The following is a 17,882-nucleotide window of genomic DNA, read 5'->3' as shown; positions in this document are numbered from 1 at the left end:
CCTTCTGCTGGAACAGCTCTTCTCTCCCCAATTCTCCAAATAATCTAATCCCTATGTACTCGTCAAGGCCTAACACCAAATGCTACCTCCTATACAAAATCATCCATGATAGCCACAGGTGAAGGTAAAAATTCTTCCTTTGTTGGCCCATAGAACATATGCCTTTGCAGTTCTCTTTTACCACTTGATATTTTCTATCTTGAATTACAGTTATTTCTGCACTAGCATTCTCTTCTTACAATAAGTTTTCTGAAGGCAATATTCATTTCTTCATCATTTTTATATCTACACAGTGCCCTCTCCCCACCAAATAGTGCCTTCTAAATAGGAAGTACTTAATATTTCTTGAATACACAAATCACTTACTTGTATTGCAACTCGTGCAGCAGGGATGATTTCCTCAACCCTAATAGAGGACCTATCAGATACTGACAGTTGTCGGTAGGATGACTTTTCTGGGGTTCCACATAAGGACATCTGCCTGCTTGTCTGTCGGCTGACATTTCGGAATGGGCGAGAAGAAAGTGCTTCTATGCCATCTTTGGTGAGGTCTTCATCTAATAATGTGGGCATTGTTTGTCCGACAAGTAAAAATCTTAAAGTGAAATAAAAAGCTAGGCTTATGCAAGGCCATTTCACACTTTTAAATTATGGGGTTTTGGAAGAAGAATAAAGGCAAGTATAGCCTTATAAAGCTGATACAATATATTTACATACCTTGCAAGTTGTAGACAGATGGAATAAACACCCTGCCTTGTTTCATAGTCTACTTCTGATGGGATGGAATCCCTTTGCATGACATTTACAACCAAACTTAAAAAGAAAAGAAAAGAAAAGAAAAAAGGCTGGATATTAAAGACCTCTATTCCTTCCAAAGAAAATTTATGTAATTTAATTGTTCATAAATGTTATCAATTACTTAAAGTTTCTACAAGAGCCTTACATAAAAATAGACCATACAGATTTCTATCACAATTACTTCCTATGATGTCTATAATCCTCCTGGTCCATTTTAGAATTAGACTCCTTGCCTAGCCAAAAAGATATCCAAGACAGAGTGTTTACATACTTCCCCTTTTCACTAAATGGTTTGAGTTCAATGAAAAACTGCTCTCTTGGTACTAGTTGAACTATCAATTAAAAAATATATCCAGATCTCATGTATTCAATCAAGCTGTTTCTCAACACATCCACCACAACCTATGTTACTGCAAAAGCTTCCTAGATGGCCTAATGGCTTCTCCTCTTGATCATCCATCTACCCAAGTTTACTCTCTGAATATCAACCCAAGTGATCCTCTTAAAGTGTAAGTCAAGATCATGGCACTGCTCTGCACAAAATCCTCCAAAGCTAGGCTACCTACTTCCTTCAGAGAAAAAAGGGGAGTCTTCACAGTAACCTGTAAGAGCTTATATAACGTGACATCTGGGACTTTCCTAACCTCCTTCCCAATACTCTGCCTCACCCACTGTACCCCCACCACACTGGCCTCCTGCTGGTCTCTGAACACAAGAGGTTATGTCCCCACTGCAGGGGTTATGTGTTGTTTGCTCCCTCTGGAAAGCTTTTCCCCAGGCATCTCCATGCTTCACTCCCTCACCTCTTAAGGTTTTTGTAAAATATCACCTCATCAGTGAAGCTTTCCCTGATGACCCTATTAAAAATTGCAACACCCCCCATACTCCCTTCCTTGTCTTATTTTTCTCTACAGCTCTTATCACTGTCTGATACACACTTTTTTTTTCTTTTTTTTTTTTAATTTTAATTTGAAATAAATTCAAAGTTATAGGAACAGTTGCAAAAACAATACAAACCCCATACACAGAACTCCAGCATACCCTGACCCCCCTCCCCCAATACCCCATCCACCAACTTTAACATGCTGTCACACAGCCATTTCTCTTTCCCTCCCTCCCTCCCTCCCTATCATCCATCATCTATTGCTCTGTCTTCTGAACATATGAGAGCTAGCTGCACACATCCTTGAACAAACACTATAATTCACATATACAATTCCCACAAACAAGAACATTCTTTTTTGCAAACCCACTAAACGCAGCTAAGAAATTCAAGAAATTCAATGTTGATACAATCTTACATTCTATATTTCCTTTTTTTTTTTTTTCCTTATGTCTCAACTGTGTCCCTTTGAGCCTCCTGTCCTCCAAGCTCAGATCCCATCCAGGGTCACCCTTGGCATTCAATTGTCATCTATTTAGATTTTTTTTTTTTTTCAATTGTGGAAACATATATACAGCCTAAATCTTCCCATTCCACCCCCTCCCTAGCATTCCATTAGTGTGATTAATTACATTTAGAATGTTGTAATGCTATTACCTTTCCACCATCCATTACTAGAAATTTCCCTTCACTATAAACAGCAGCCCTACACTCATTTCTTAACGCCCAATTGCCCCTTTCCCCACTTCTCGTAACCCATACTATACTTTTCATCTCTATGGTCACATTCTCTGATAATTTGTGTTTACTGTGGGGCTTAAAATCAACCTCTTAAATCCATAACAATCTTGTTTTTCTTTGATACCAACTTAACTTCAATAGGACACGTAAACTATGTTTCTATACTCCTCAATTCCCCCACCTTTATATAGTTCTTGTCAAAAATTACATATTTTACATTGAGTCCAAAACCACTGATCTGTCATTAGAGTTTGTGTATTTTATATGATGTAGGAAGTAAATAGTGGAGTTACAATTCAAAAATTAGTGACTTCTATTTGTATTCCATTGTGGTCAGAGAATGTGCTTTGAATATGTTTTTTTTTTTTTTTTTTTTTTTTAATTTATTGAGGCTTGTTTTATGTCCCAGCATATGGTCTATTCTGGAGAAAGATTCATGATCACTAGAGAAAAATGTGTGTCCTGGTGATTTGGGATGTAAGGTTCTATATATGCCTGTTAAATTTCTCTATATCTCTCTCTTCTTTCTTTGTTTCTCTGTCAGTAGGGCTCCCTTTAGTATCTGAAGTAGGGCAGGTCTTTGACTGGCAAAACCTCTCAGCGTTTGTTTGTCTGAAAAATTTAAGCTCTCCCTCAAATCTGAAGGAGAGTTTTGCTGGATAAAGTATTCTTGGTTGGAAATTTTTCTCTCTCAGAATTTTAAATATGTCATGCCACTGCTTTCTTGCCTTCATGGTGGCCACTGAGTAGCCACTACTTAGTCTTATGTTGTTTCCTTTGTATGTGGTGAATTGCTTTTCTCTTGCTGCTTTCAGAACTTGCTCCTTCTCTTCAGTATTTGACAGTCTGATCAAAATATGTCTTGGAGTGTGTTTATTTGGATTTATTCTACTTGGAGTCGCTGGGCATTTATGCTTTGCGTATTTATATTGTGTAGAAGGTTTGGGAAGTTTTCCCCCAACAATTTCTTTGAATACTCTTTCTAGACCTTTACCCTTCTCTTCCCCTTCTGGGACACCAATGAGTCTTAAATTTGGACGTTTTATTTTATCTATCGTATCCCTGAGATCCATTTCGATTTTTTCAATTTTTTTCTCCATTCTTTCTTTTGTTCTTTCATTTTCTGTTCTGTGGACCTCAGGACACTGAGTCGTTGTTCAACTTCCTCTAATCTTGTATTATGAGTATCCAGAGTCTTTTTAATTTGACCAACAGTTTCTTTTATTTCCATAACATCTTCTATTTTTTTATTTACTCTTACAATTTCTTCTTTATGCTCTTTTAGGGTCTTCTTTATGTCGTTTATATCCTGTGCCATGTTCTTCTTCATGTCCTTTATATCCTGTGCCATGCTCTCATTCTTTGACTATAGTCCTTTGATTAACTGTGCCAAGTACTGTGTCTCTTCTGATAATTTGATTTGGGTCTTTGGGATTGTGTTCTCCATATCATCTGGTTTTAGCACATGCTTTAAGATTTTCTGTTGTTTTTGGCCTCTTGGCATTTGCTTTGCTTGATAGGGTTCTTTCAAGTTGTAAAAAATACCAATCTAATTTTTCAGATCTATATCTTGGTGGCATACACTTTCTCTAACTAACCAGCAGATGGCATCTGCGAGTCACCTACACCCCTCAAGTCAGTTCTCCTCAACCTTGACTTTGTGGTGTGTGCGGAAATGATTCTTGTGGGGTTCAATTGGTGAACTCAGTTTGGGTGTGTTGTTGGTGCTGTCTACCCTGACTGTGGGGCGTGTGTCTGGGTGGTTAGGGAGGCAGGGCAGCTTTAATAATCAAACCTCCCAAATGATCCCGGAAATTCAAGGCTGTTGCAAGAGTCTAAGCCTTCATTTCAGTTTTGCCCCAGATTTTCTCTGCCACTGACCTACAAAGCCCCAGCATTGACTAGGGTCCCTGGGATTTCTGAGTGGGACCCCCCCCCCCACCCCGTTCTCAGCTGTGATCTTCCAGGACCTCTGCTGAGGGAAGGCTGTGCTACGTCACAAGTGTGCACAGTCCCTCAAGGGAAGCCCCGGGCCGTCGGGCTGTACAGGGGCATTCCCAGCCTGATGCAAAGATGGCTGAATGGGGCGTCTCAAACCTCCCCTTTTCGCACAGCTCTGCCTTCCCAGCTCTGGGACAACTAGCTGTGCATGCACCCAAGGCCACTGTCCACGGCCGATATTGTGGCATGTGTGCAGTGCCATGGGATACACTCCCCATCACACTGGGTTTCCTGGCATGGCTCTGGGCTTATGGGTATGGCCCCGGGCAGGAGTGTCTCCAGCCCACAGGGGAGCCAGCTGCAAGCAGCACAGTTTCTTTCTACTTTTGGCTCTCCCCTCTGCCCTCCTGGCCCTGAGGGAATCAGCAGTGGTCTATCCTCAATGCCAGACACCGAGAGGTTGGCACAGACCGCTCCTGCCGTGCTTCACTGCGTGGTTCTCGCCATCGTAACTGCAGCCGCTCCTGGGTTGTTTTTTTTTTTAAGAAGAACTAGTCTGTCTCCAAACGCCAATCCCCGGTTCCCCACACTGCAGCGCGGCTGCAGGATTTTCAGCTGGCTTACTCACTCGTTTCAGAATGCAGACTCCCGGTTTCACCAAGTGCACAGTCCCTGTGGTTTTAGCAGACCTTGTCCAGCTGGTGCATTGCTGAAACTGGTGTTCTGGATCACTTTCTGGTTTTATCTAGTATTTTTCACAGAGTTGTTTTTTTGCCCTGTCTCACCTAGCCGCCATCTTAGGTTCTCCCCTGACACACACTTTTACTTATTTATTTATTGTTTGTCTCTTCCTCTAGAATGTAAGCTTCATGAGGACAGGGATTTTTATCTAATCTATTCACTGCTCTGTTCCCATGCTTAGAACAATGTTCAGTACATGAATTAACTGACAAACAAAAACAAGCCAAAAGTAAAATGTTTTTATTACTGGCTCTATAATTGGCTGAGTAATCTGAAGTGAGTTTTATTAAAAACATCTTTAAAATTTGAACAAAGAATAAAACTGTAGATGTGTGCTTGACCTCCCACAATGCTTGTGAATTCTTTTAGGCCCCGTTTCCCTTTTTCCCATCCCCTTTATCTCAAGGTCCCAACCCAACTTCTCTTTCCTTCAGGACCTCCAAAGAGGAATTCCTTCAACTATCCTTTGCACAATCTTCAAGTTGGTCTTCACTTCTATCTAGCCCAGAGGAAATGGCATGCCTACTCCCTACTGGGGCAAATCCAGATAGGGCTAAAAATTCCTTTGTCTTTTATCTCTATTTTCTTCTTCTTTATTCATTCCCTCTAGTCAATCTACAATGAGAACCAAATCTTCCACAACCTCAAATCAAAACAGAAAAGCAAACTTTTCCCCCAGCTATTCTTCCCTTCAAGCTGCTGTCACCCCCTTTTCCTCACTCATCTTAAAGGAGAGTTTTCTACGTACTGATTCTACTTCCTTACCTTAAACTGCCACTCAACTCTTTTTGTCAGCTGGCTTATGCCGTAATGGCTTTACTTACACACTGAAGTCTCTTCCAGAGTTCTAACACCATTCTCCACTTCTCTCCTAAACACCATATCCAAGCCATCCACTTCATATGATGCACAGCAGTACCTCTCATATCCAGTTAAATTTATTTCTTTGCCTTCCCATTAACTCCATCCCCCCCAAACTTAGAATACTCCCCATATTAACTAAAGATTCACCATTCACCCACTCTCCCAAGCCAGAAATTGTAACTTTCTACAATTACTAAATGTCCCTACCCCATATCAAACTACTCACAAAAACTTGTCTGTTTTACCTTATAAATGTCACCCTGCCACTGTCCTCAATTTAAGACTTGTCCTCTCTTCTCTGTACCACTGCCACAGCTCTTAACAGTTTCCCCTGCCTCCAGTTTCTCCCACTTCTATTCATCTTCTCCACTGCTGTCAGAGTAATTGTTCTAGGTAATTCCTTGCTTAGAAACTTCCTGTTTTTCCATGGCCTATAAGACAATGTCCAAATTCCTCAAGGTGACTCTTTCTTATATATTTTTCTTCTTTGCTCTAGCCTTACCAGGCAATTGTAGTTCCCAGGACAGGTCATGCACCTCCATGCTTTTACTCATTATGTGCCTCTCTCCATCCCTACCCCACCCCCAAATGCCCTTTCCCTCGTTATTTACCTAGGGAATTGCTACTTATTTCTCAATCCCCAGCACAAATGCCACTTCTTGCGAAGCATTTCCTAACCTTACTACCCTCAAGCAAATTTAACCATGGCTTTATTTTTGACCCTCTCCCCAAGCACTTTTTTTATGTCTCTACTTCAATGTCAATCATATTCTTTTTTAAACCATGAGCATCTCAAGGGCAGGGGTAATATATAATTTATCATTGCATCTCCACCACTAAGAGATATGCCTTACACAATATGGGTAATTGGGAATCAAATTCACCTTATCCCAAACTGATGTGGAAATCAAAAGTAACAGACATAGCCCTCTTGCCACAATTCTTTTTAAGAATTTTTCCCATTACCAGAGAGGAAAGAGGCTTGCTTCTGTAACTTTTTCAAATAATCAAAAATCATAAAATGAATTAAAATATTCTAAAGGATTGGAACACCGTTTCTTCTCATTATAGCTTTTATATGCTTCAGGTAATATCTTATAGGAATAAGCAAAGCTTTTTGGAAGAAATTAACTAAAATAACTATATTCCCTTTTGGAACCCACATAACATTACATCGAAACTCTAACCTCAAACCTCCTGCCTTGAGGAAGTTCTCACAAAAGGATTTTGCACAGCTTCTTGCCATGTCATCATCAGCTGTAGGCATGAGTTTGGAGCTCAGAACCTAGGAAACAGAAAAGCACAATTAATCATCCCAACATTTCCAGCAGAAATTGCCCCTTTACTAAGTAAAACATTCAGACAACCTGAGTCAATCTCTTTAAATGCTGCCACACTGTTCATTCTTTCCTCCAGAAGTGTAAAGGTTCTGATGGTTTACAATTAAAATGATCATGTTTTTCAAATTGTTTACTTAGTAACAAAAATATTTCCATTCAGAAGAAAGTTGGTGCTCTTCTTTACATGACCCTCGGGTTTAGATAAGAACAGATAACTTTGTATGATGTGCTAGATGTGTTCCTGAAAAGTCTATAAACCAAAGTTTTATAAAAGAGCCGATATATTTGCAATGCTAGATGAGCGCCTTAATTACTCTAACTCCTATTTATTGGGCATCTACCATGCTCAACAAATGCTAACCATAAGATGAAGTATAAGATAAGGTACTCAATGTGCATTATCTATTTATCTACCTAGGCCTAGCATGTACATTCTACTTTATTAGGTGAGGGAAATGAGACTTGAGTGGCTAAGTGACACCCCACCCAAAGTTACATGGCTAGGATTCAAATCCAGGTGTGTCTGACATGACTGTCCATGTCCCTTTGGTAGCACTACCTTTCCTACCTAAAGGAAATTTTAACTGACTATTTGGATAAGAAGAGAATTATTTCATATAAATAAACATAATATAGTACCAGAAATACAAATCTAGCTCATATTTCAGTTTTACCACTTAGTAACTGTTCTAGTTTGCTAATGCTGCCAGAATGCAAAACACCAGAGATGGATTGGCTTTTATAAAAGGGAGTTTATTTGGTTACACAGTTACAGTCTTAAGGCCATAAAGTGTCCAAGGTAACACATCAGCAATTGGGTACCTTCACTGGAGAATGGCCAATGGCATCTGGAAAACCTCTGTTAGCTTGGAAGGCACGTGGCTGGCATCTGCTCCAAAGTTCTGGTTTCAAAATGGCTTTCTCCCAGGATGTTCCTCTCTAGGCTGCAGTTCCTCAAAAATGTCACTCTTAGTTGCACTTGGGGTATTTGTCCTCTGTTAGCTTCTCTGGAGCAAGAGTCTGCTTTCAACGGCCGTCTTCAAATGATCTCTCATCTGCAGCTCCTGTTCTTTCTTCAAAGTGTCCCTCTTGGCTGTAGCTCCTCTTCAAAACATCACTCACAGCTGCACTGAGTTCCTTTTGTTTGTCAGCTCATTTATATGGCTCCACAGATCAAGGCCCACCCTGAATGGGTGGGGCCATGCCTCCATGGAAATATCTCATTAGAGTTATCACCTACAGTTGGGTGGGGGGCATTTTCATGCCAACAACCTAATCCAAACGTTCCAACTTAATCCCCACTAATATGTCTGCCCCACAAGATTGCATCAAAGAATATGGCTTTTTCTGGAGGACATAATACATTCAAACCAGCACAGTAATGGAGAGACCTTAGGCATATATTTTCCTTTTTGCCTCAGTTTTTTTTATCAGTGAAATGGGGGCAATATTTCCACCTCTGAAGATTGTATGGATTCAATAAGATAACATGAAGGTAAGGTGTTTAGTACAAGTGCTTGCTCGGCATTTGCTCATTTACTTATGATAAAAAAATACATATGTATGTATATATATTATCCTAGCTCCCCTAGGATTTTAAACTAGATGTAGTTAATCAGTTTTGTTCTAGAAAATGTGCTTCTATGAACCTATGTGTTAACAGGCTCATGAGCCTTAGATTATGAGGACTACATGAGAGAACTGGAATCCTCTGCTCTTCTACTCTTTCCTGCATGTTGATGGCCCTTCATCCATAAGAGCATACTACCCATGCTTAATGTACAAGTCTGTGAAGATGACAGTTTCTTCAAAGGAAAGGCTCTTTGAATATCTGCTTTGAAATTCCCTAGCAGGCAAACCTAAGTTAAAGATCAAAATGCAAGGAAATTAACCTTTCAGGTAATAGCCAAAATAAGTGCTTTCTGGAGCATTAGATTTCCCAAATGTTATGTGTGCCCAAAACAAAAGACAACCTAACAAACGAATTAAAGTTACTTAGAAGTCCTAAAGTTATACTGGAGATATTTTACTATTATGCTGTTATAGTAATTTGGCTCTAAGATAATGCAATGTAGGTAGTTGATGACAACCTTTCCCCATCATGTTTTCCTAGGTGTTTTCAAATGCAGGTGTTAAGAATTATAACTTAACTCTTTGGCAATTCAAAAGCAAACAACAAATCTGGCATTAATTGCAAGATGCAAATTTTACAAGCTTAAATTGGCCAACATTTTCTAAGCAATTTTCTATTTTGTAATATTGCATACATTTTTAAAGTTCCACTTTAAATAAGGATGTGCTTTATTTTTAAATGGTTCATTTATTTGTGTAATATTTTCTTTTTTTGAACACATTTTTTTCCTCCAGAATTATTATTTTAAGGTAAATATGAAATGTTATCACATCTTGAACATAAAAGCAATATAGAGCAGAAAAATGAATGAATATAATTATATACTCCAAATTATATTGTCAGATAAAATAAAACTTGGAAAAAATGTAGATGCAGCTCTTACCAATGACTTTTGTTGTGGCAAGATAAATAATAAGGCTGTTTGGGTTTTAATCTGTATTCTTTAATAAATAACTGTCTGGCTATAGCCTTTTAGAACAAAGTAAAATCACTCAGGACTTTATTTTCTTTAGAGCTGAACTGCCATGGAGGGTATGACCCATCACTCTCATAGAGCAGAACTGCTCCCAGGATGCTTTGCTTATGCTTCACTTTCCAGACTCAGTATATCCAGCTTTCCATATGTCTTACTTGTAACATCTCTAAGCAAATACCTAGTTTTTTCAACTCCAACCCTTTGACTACGACAACAACTTATAAAAAAGAAACAATTAGTAAACGTATCCAGAACTAAATCTATTAATCTAACCCCACTTTGGTGGGGCTGGGGTGGATGAAGGTAACAAAGGTTTTTTTTTTTCCCTCAAATACTTTCAACAGCTTTTCTTTTTTTTTTACCTTGAAATAAAAATGTTAACATTTAACACCCTTACCAACAAATTCCTCACAGTGTAAGGCTGACAAATTACAATACCTTTTTAAAAAATGAGGATGCATTTAATTACAAGAAAACTGTGGATTAATAAGTCATATTACACAGAATGTGCAAAACTTCCAGACATTTAATATATAAGGTTTATACTTACTTAAAGAGAAGCTATTTTGCAAATATTTTACAATGTACACAGGTACAAACTGAAAAATATCAAGCATTTTCAAAGGCAAACAACAACAAAAAGTTCCACTTTATATTCTTTTTTCCCTTTTTCAAAACTAACCTTTTAACAGATCATTTCATAATAAGAGATATCTCTTTACTTATTTTTTTGACATCCAAAAGCATGACTCTATAAATCAAAATGGTTCTATTAAACGAAAATGAAAAGAAATTAGGTTTCTTACTTCTAAGTTGTACAGCACTCTGAAGGTGGACATTCCTGGAGCAAAAGATCGAAACAGACTTTCTAAAATTGAACTGGCACTAGGCTGATGCTGCTGCTTTGAAGAGAGGGATGGGGATTTTGAAGACTGAGAACTTGATTCAGACAGCAATGTTTTCTACGATTCAAAGAAAAAAAAGGAATACATATCTTAAGATAACAAATTAGAGAGAAACAGATCTCAGTACATATTCTAATATCTTTTCCTCTTCAATATAAGCCATGCCAGTGAAATTTTAAAAAAATTAATCTCATAAAATCATCACTGTAGTAACTAACAAAAACATCCAACCTTGTCATACAAATCTTAAGTGCTCAACAGTATTCAAACACTACATGCAGGCCTTTGAGAATGCTTTCTCCGCAACACTAGCAAGGTCATTTAAATTTGTTTCAGTGTTTTAAAATTTGTATACCTAAATATTTTTAATTATAATGCTGCTAAAGTGGTGGTCTTGGGGATTTTTTTTAAAGCTAATATTAGTGATACATTTTGTAAATTACATTAGTTTTCTTCTCTCCCAAATTAATACATAAACCATACATGACAAGATTATGAGCTGATCTAAACTTCAACCACTGAAATATAAAATACACAACTTAGCAATACTAACAACTTTGTTCTAAACGAATTTATTCTGAGAATAAAATTAAACAATTATTATAGGTAAAACACAATTTCAATATATAAAACCCTAAAGGAACAACATTCTAAAAAATTAAACAGTGAACTTTAAATATCAACTGTGAAAAAATTAAATGATAATATTTTATGCAAGCTACTCCACCTTATGCAACAATCACATTCAGAGAGGCACCATGACAACAGAAGAAAATCATCTGAATACAATCAGAACTAGAGTGATTCTGGACAAATCACTTTTCATGAGGCTTTGGTTTCCTAACATATGATCAAGGGGGTTAGAAGTAGATGATACTAAAGGTTCTTCCAGTTCTAAAATTTGGTGTCATTACTGATTTTATCTAAATACTTTAAAACCTAATATGAGTTCCGATTTCATTTAGGACAAAGGTATTTTTCCTAAGTGGAAAAATCTTTATGGGAAAGATGGTATCATACGGCCTTAATATGATTTCATGTTGTATTTTCACTGGATCATGATATAAAATTTCCATGCCAGGTGAGTAACTGTCCAAGATATTCATACCTTTCTTCCTAAAGAATCAAGTTGATCAAGGGCTTCCTGAATGGCTGGATCAGTGGGTATCAAGAGCAGAAGCTTTCGTACTCGTAGAGTTATCCTGAAATTTTTCAAAGACAATTTTTTCACTTAAGTCGCAGTTTCATTAAGGAAGTCATTTAATAAGGAATGTTAAGTAAAGTACATTTCCAGTGAAAAGTTACTAGGTTCCCCAATCTTAGTAACTTTCTCTCTTTCAAGCTTCATAAACACTTATATTTACCTTGGCTCCTCGAGATTGGCAAGCTGATAAAGCATGTCAAATACATTACATACAAGTGCCATCACAACACCAGGGAGGGATTTCTCCTGAGGGAAAACAAAATATAAATACAAATTCACAAAAGAATTTTCCCCTTTTCTCATCAAACTGACAAACAATTAAAAAAAAAAGAAAAATGTTTCTGAAAGACTGGCCACCACAAAGCTTGAGGGGAGCACAGTGCTCATCTGCATTAAAGAACAACACGTGGGAACACAAGAGAGTGGGGGAGTCACTACCTTCTGGTGTTTGTTACCTGGCGTCCCTTCCCCTATCCAACTGCTGGGGAAGGGGCTAAGACGCCAAAAGGCAGGCGGCAGAAGAGAGGTAAAACAAGGGGCATATGTAATTAATATAACGAACAGCAGGTGCCTTCAAAAGCCGATCATCGCTTGTCTGCAGCGAACAAGATAATGAGCATTTTAAAGGGAGTATTAAAGTAGTATATATTTGTCACATATAATGGACATGTATATACGTAATTTAAACTGATAAGAAGAAGTTACCCTGTTTTTATCTAAAGATGAGAAACAATAAAAAAGTATATAATGGCATGGAAGAAATTCAGATGTGATAAGAGTACTATTTACTTATTGCTGTAAGCAATAAGAAACACTGGGCACCACTATAGAATGTATTTATATAGGGGAAACATTTTAATAAATTCAGGATAAATAAGATAGTTTAAAAATAATGGTAAACTTTAAGAGCTCTGTATAGTGTATTTTTTGATAATTAGCTGACATAATACCCTCCTGCGAGGGGTATCTTTCTTAAATCCTCACTACATGTAAGTATAGTTACTTAAAAACCCACCACACTAATACCAAACCTAAAGAGAGTCCTTTGATATCTATAGCAAGGTTGTGGTCTATAATTAAAAAGGCACAGTCACACAAAGATCTTACACTGAGAATTACATAAAAGGGATATATATAATAACCCTGGGGAAAAACATTCCACGGGTCTTTTAAATATTTTTTCTTTACGTAATATTTAGTATTATTTTGCTTCATTTCTCTGGGCTGTAAAAGCCTGGAAAGCAGAATAATTCTTTTCAACTTCGTACTCTTGGTGCCAAGCTCAGTTCCTGACACAAGAGAAGGTGCAAAATAAATAAACTGAACAATTGATGCATGAATGCATTCAACAAATACTAATTAGGTATTTATTATGTTCTAGGTACCATTTTAGGTGCTGGGGATATGAGACAAAAAAAAAAAGAAAAAGCTCTCCTGAGTTTACATTTTACTGGCGGAGACAAGTAATAAACAAGAATAAATAAAATACATTGTTAAAGAAAAAGAAAGGTAAAGTAGGGAAAGGAAATGAGAAGCAAAAGGTTAGGGTTGTGGGTTGAAAATTTAGACAGGGTTGCTAAAGAAGGCGTCACTGAGACTGCAACATTTGAATACAAGGTGAGGAAACTGAGAGTGAACCACCTGGCTATCATAAAAGGGCATTCTCTAGGCAAAGGGAAGAGCAAGTACACAGGTCCTACATGGTTTGAGGACCTATATGGAGGCCAGTATGGCTGGAATGGTGTGAATGAACGGAAGGTGGTAAGAGGAGCTCAGAATTCTCAGACGAACTCAAAGAGGTCAGACAGAGCATGTCAGTTGGGCCCAGTGCATCCTAATAAACACTCTGGCTCTTATTCTAGGTGAGAGAAGGGGCCATTGGAGGATCTGAACTAAGGAGCGGCATAATATGACTTATATTTGATAAGATCATGGGCTGCTGGTGGCTATGTGGAGACTGGTTCAAGGGCAGAAGCCATGACACTAGTTAGAGCCCTACTGACACACTCCAGGTGAGGGATGATGGTTGCCTGCAACAGTGTGGAAGCTGTGGAGGTAGAAATGTATTTTAAAGGTAGAATCAAGGATCTCCTGAGGGATATGGCTGTGAGAGAAAGAAGGAACCCAAGGATAGCACCAAGGATTTTGGATTGAGCAAAGAGAAGAATGGGGATGCCATTAACTGAAACAGGGCAAGACTGTGAGATGAAGAGGTGTGAGGTGAGGGGAAAGCGGTGGGGGTATAAGGAGTTCAGTTCTGGAAACATTAGGATTGGCATGCCTATCAGACATTTAAGAGAAGATGTTGAATAAGCAGATGGATTCCTATATCTAGAGTTCAGGCTAAAGATGATGTTATCAATGTGCGTACAATATTTAAAGCTTTAAGGTTGGATGAAATTACAAAGGAAATTAGCACACAGGATAGAGGAGAGGTCCAAGGTCTGAGTCTTGGAATTCCTTGGTATAAGCATGAGGGAGATGAGGAGGAAATAGCAAAGGAGACAAAAACAGTGCAGCCAGAGAGGTAAGAGGAGAGTCAGGCAAGTGCTGAAAGTCAAGTGAAAGAACTATTTCAAGGGAAAGAGATCATATGTGTCAACTGCTGCTGAAATGTCAAGCAAGAGGAGTACTGAGAGATGGAGGTGACAGATTATCTTGAAAAGAGCATGACTGGAGTGTGTCAAGACAAAACGGCAAAGGGAACCTAGAAACACTTTCAAAGAGCTTTGTTGACTTGGGGAGGAAAGAATGGGGTAATAACCGAAGACGGAACTGGGGTAAAGAATGAATTTTTCTGGTTTTATTTAAAGGTGGGAGAAATAACACAGCATATTTCAGTGCTAATAGGAATGACCCAGTAGAGAGGGAAAAATCAATGAATCAATGAAGAGAGATGTATAAGAGGAGCAGTGAGTAGCAGACAGAATGTTCTACAGTTCAGAAGACTGATAAATCATACATTTTCTTCTACCAGTTAAATGTCAGCATTTCTCAGTGATACAATTCTGAAGGGTGAGGACTTGTCTGACAGAAAAGGACACAATAATCCAGATCCATATGAGCCGAATACAAAAAGAAAATGATTGTTAAATTCTTGCTTTTAAATTGAAATTTATTGCTCAGTACCTGCTCCATGGCATATGATGAACTGAAAACTCCACTGCTGCTGCTGCTGGAGCTGGTTGAGGAATCTGCTGAGCTCCCAGATGGGGTCCCGCTGCCAGAAGTCTTTACTGTAAGGACTTGTTCATCGGAAAAGCCCAGTTGGTGGAGTAGTTTTTGATCTTTATTCACTGTCAGCTGCAAAAAGTGGTTTCTTAATTACTGAAGGGGAAAGGAAGAGGAAAGTACTCTTATCAGGTTGAAGTGCCATAAACTGTTTATTTAAACCCACCAGACTATCATTTGTAAATATCTGTATATTATCCACAGGAGAGCACAACTGCTTAGCTATCTTCCACCGGACACTCCCTATGGTTTCATTGCTGTGAGCCTGTAAAATAAAATTACAACATTGTCTTGAGTTAATTCATTTATTTGTTCATTTAAACAACTATTCTAGAAGCCGCATAAGCTGGGTACAGAGCAGAGAACCCAAAACCAAGAATCCCTGCCCTTGTGAGGTCTCCCTTCTGCTATAATTAAAAGTTCTATCTCATACTCCAATCCCTTCCCATCATACATAGAATAAAATCTCAAGTCTATTCTCAAGGCCTCTTGGGGCCTCCCACTGTACTGTCTTCCACTTTTTTCCCTTTCTCACTGTGCTCCAGTCACCCAGCCACCTTGCTTGTCACTGAACAAGCCAAGCAAGCCCCTACCTCAGGGCCTTGGTAACTACTGTTCTCTTTGCTTGGAAACTCTTCTCCCAGAGAGCTGCCTGGCTGACTCTGTCATCATTTCATTCAAGTCTTTGCTCAAATGTCATTACCTTTTCAAAGAGATTTTCTCTGTATGTCTTTATAAGACATGATATTTTATGCATATACATCACTCTATCAGTTTATCCCACTTTATTCTTATTCTCTGTAACACTTATCAACATGTGACATTATACTGTATGCTTACTTATGTATCTGCTTGTACTCCATCAGTTTCCTTTCATTTCAGGTCTTTAGTCTATGTGTTTACCAAACAGCTTTTAGAATAGTTATTCATGCAGCTATTTCAATCAACACTATTTTTATGAAAAGAACAAGAAAACATGAAAATGTCTACAGAGTTTAATGTAAACCTACCTCTACAGTGAAGGTATCTTTGGTAGATTCATAGGTAACATTAAGAGTTAAAAGATGTCCATGAAATGAGGCACCATGAGGTAGAATAGTTCGTGGAACAGAGTAAAAATCCTTGAAGGAGAGATATATAAATTACATATATATATAAATTAAACAAGTCAGATACACAGTGACACTGTTAAACATCTTAAAAATACACACCTAACACATTTAGTCTAGCAATACATGAATGAAGTAGCTTTAAAAAGAGAGGCTTACCTCTATAGTAATCACATAACGTTCTGCCAGAAGCAGCAATCTCTCAATTATTACAAGTTTAGTAGATCTACGGATTAAAAAGAAATTTTCTTAAACATATTTGAAATGAATTGCCGACTTGAGCTCAATTTCAGTCTGTTTCACCAAAACCACAACCACAGTTAAAACTCAATGGTCAAAGACTGAAATTTGCAAAGACTAAACTTCCCTTTCATCCAATGGAGAGGTGATTCAAACAGGTTACAGCTGTAGTGCACAGATGGGATATGGAAGGAGAAGCCTGCCCCGCCCCACACGTTTTCTTTTCTTCCCTTTTCTTTTTAATGAAAGTCTATTTGAATTATAATTCTAAGAACGTGGGAATGCAAAAGTCTACGCTAGTGTTTACATCATGAATTGAATCTACAACCACTTTCTGCCATTTAAAACAATGTCTGAGAAGGTTGAGTTTTATTGGCCTCTTCCTTCTTTCAACATTAATAAAATATAGCTAACAGTACTTAACTCATTTTAAAAAGGAAGGCAGAGAAGAAGAATGTGGGCAAGGATATTGTTTTGATTCTCTTTGAAAGGAAGGATTTAAAAAGAAAAGGAATATCCCCAATTGTAAATGGGGGAAAAAAAAGTCATTTCAAGAGTAGAGAAAGCTGTCTCACTAGAGGGCAGCGGAATCACTGACAGAAAGTGGGCCCTTCCCTTGCACCCTGGCCACGGTTCCTGGACATCACTGATTTGGTGCTGCTCACTGGTAATGGAAGGCTCACAAAAGCCCACAAAATGTTTAAGTCACTCTAATGTTACTAAACATTCATTTCACCTTACTATATCAAAGGACTACAGCAAATGCTGAACTCAGATTTCACCGATAATATTTGCAAAAAACTAAACACGGCAATGTGATTAAAAGACAGTATCAGTTTAAAGTTTTAACAAATATTTGGGGATAAAGTTCTTGCTAAAAATAACTTTGAAAAATAATTTTAAGTAAATAATATTTCAACAACTATGTTTATATTTTAGTGCATAATTTTAGCTAACCAGCATCTTTCACTTCATTTTGCTTACTCTATTAATTCCCTGGTTTTGACTATTCAAGGAGAAAAAAGGTAGCCTTTGTTTAAACATGTAAATATTTTAAACTTGAAAAACAATACTCTTAATACAATGAGTATCTTTATTCCATCCTAAAAAGTAGGCTACATATATTACACAGAATAAAATTAAAATGAATCCAATTAAACAACAACAACAACAAAACATCAACAAACTTGTCTACTAGGTAAAAGGGCAGGGGACAGAGCAATATCTGGTGTGGTTTTGATTACCTACATATCTTAAAAAGAGACACAGACTTGGT

The 17,882-nt window shown here is 37.8% G+C and overlaps 1 protein-coding gene across 3 annotated transcripts in view; it reads right to left on the bottom strand.

Moving 5' to 3' along the window:
- USP24 (ubiquitin specific peptidase 24) overlaps positions 1 to 17,882 on the bottom strand; it is a 153,859-nt gene that overhangs the window by 52,592 nt on the left and 83,385 nt on the right. For all 3 annotated transcript variants that reach the window (XM_037827113.1, XM_037827114.1, XM_037827115.1), the window contains exons 25-34: positions 16,526 to 16,592; positions 16,268 to 16,378; positions 15,424 to 15,522; positions 15,156 to 15,329; positions 12,187 to 12,272; positions 11,931 to 12,024; positions 10,724 to 10,879; positions 7,156 to 7,253; positions 718 to 813; positions 367 to 595 (exon numbers count right to left, since the gene is read on the bottom strand). In XM_037827113.1, coding sequence (XP_037683041.1) covers positions 367 to 595; positions 718 to 813; positions 7,156 to 7,253; positions 10,724 to 10,879; positions 11,931 to 12,024; positions 12,187 to 12,272; positions 15,156 to 15,329; positions 15,424 to 15,522; positions 16,268 to 16,378; positions 16,526 to 16,592 — 1,210 coding nt within the window. The remainder of the gene's footprint in view (positions 1 to 366; positions 596 to 717; positions 814 to 7,155; positions 7,254 to 10,723; positions 10,880 to 11,930; positions 12,025 to 12,186; positions 12,273 to 15,155; positions 15,330 to 15,423; positions 15,523 to 16,267; positions 16,379 to 16,525; positions 16,593 to 17,882) is intronic.

The sequence above is a fragment of the Choloepus didactylus genome, chromosome 2 (assembly GCF_015220235.1).
Source record: "Choloepus didactylus isolate mChoDid1 chromosome 2, mChoDid1.pri, whole genome shotgun sequence".
Taxonomy (NCBI): domain Eukaryota; kingdom Metazoa; phylum Chordata; class Mammalia; order Pilosa; family Megalonychidae; genus Choloepus; species Choloepus didactylus.
The sequence above is the reverse complement of the archived record's forward strand: the minus strand, read 5'-3'. Positions and strand labels throughout refer to the sequence as shown.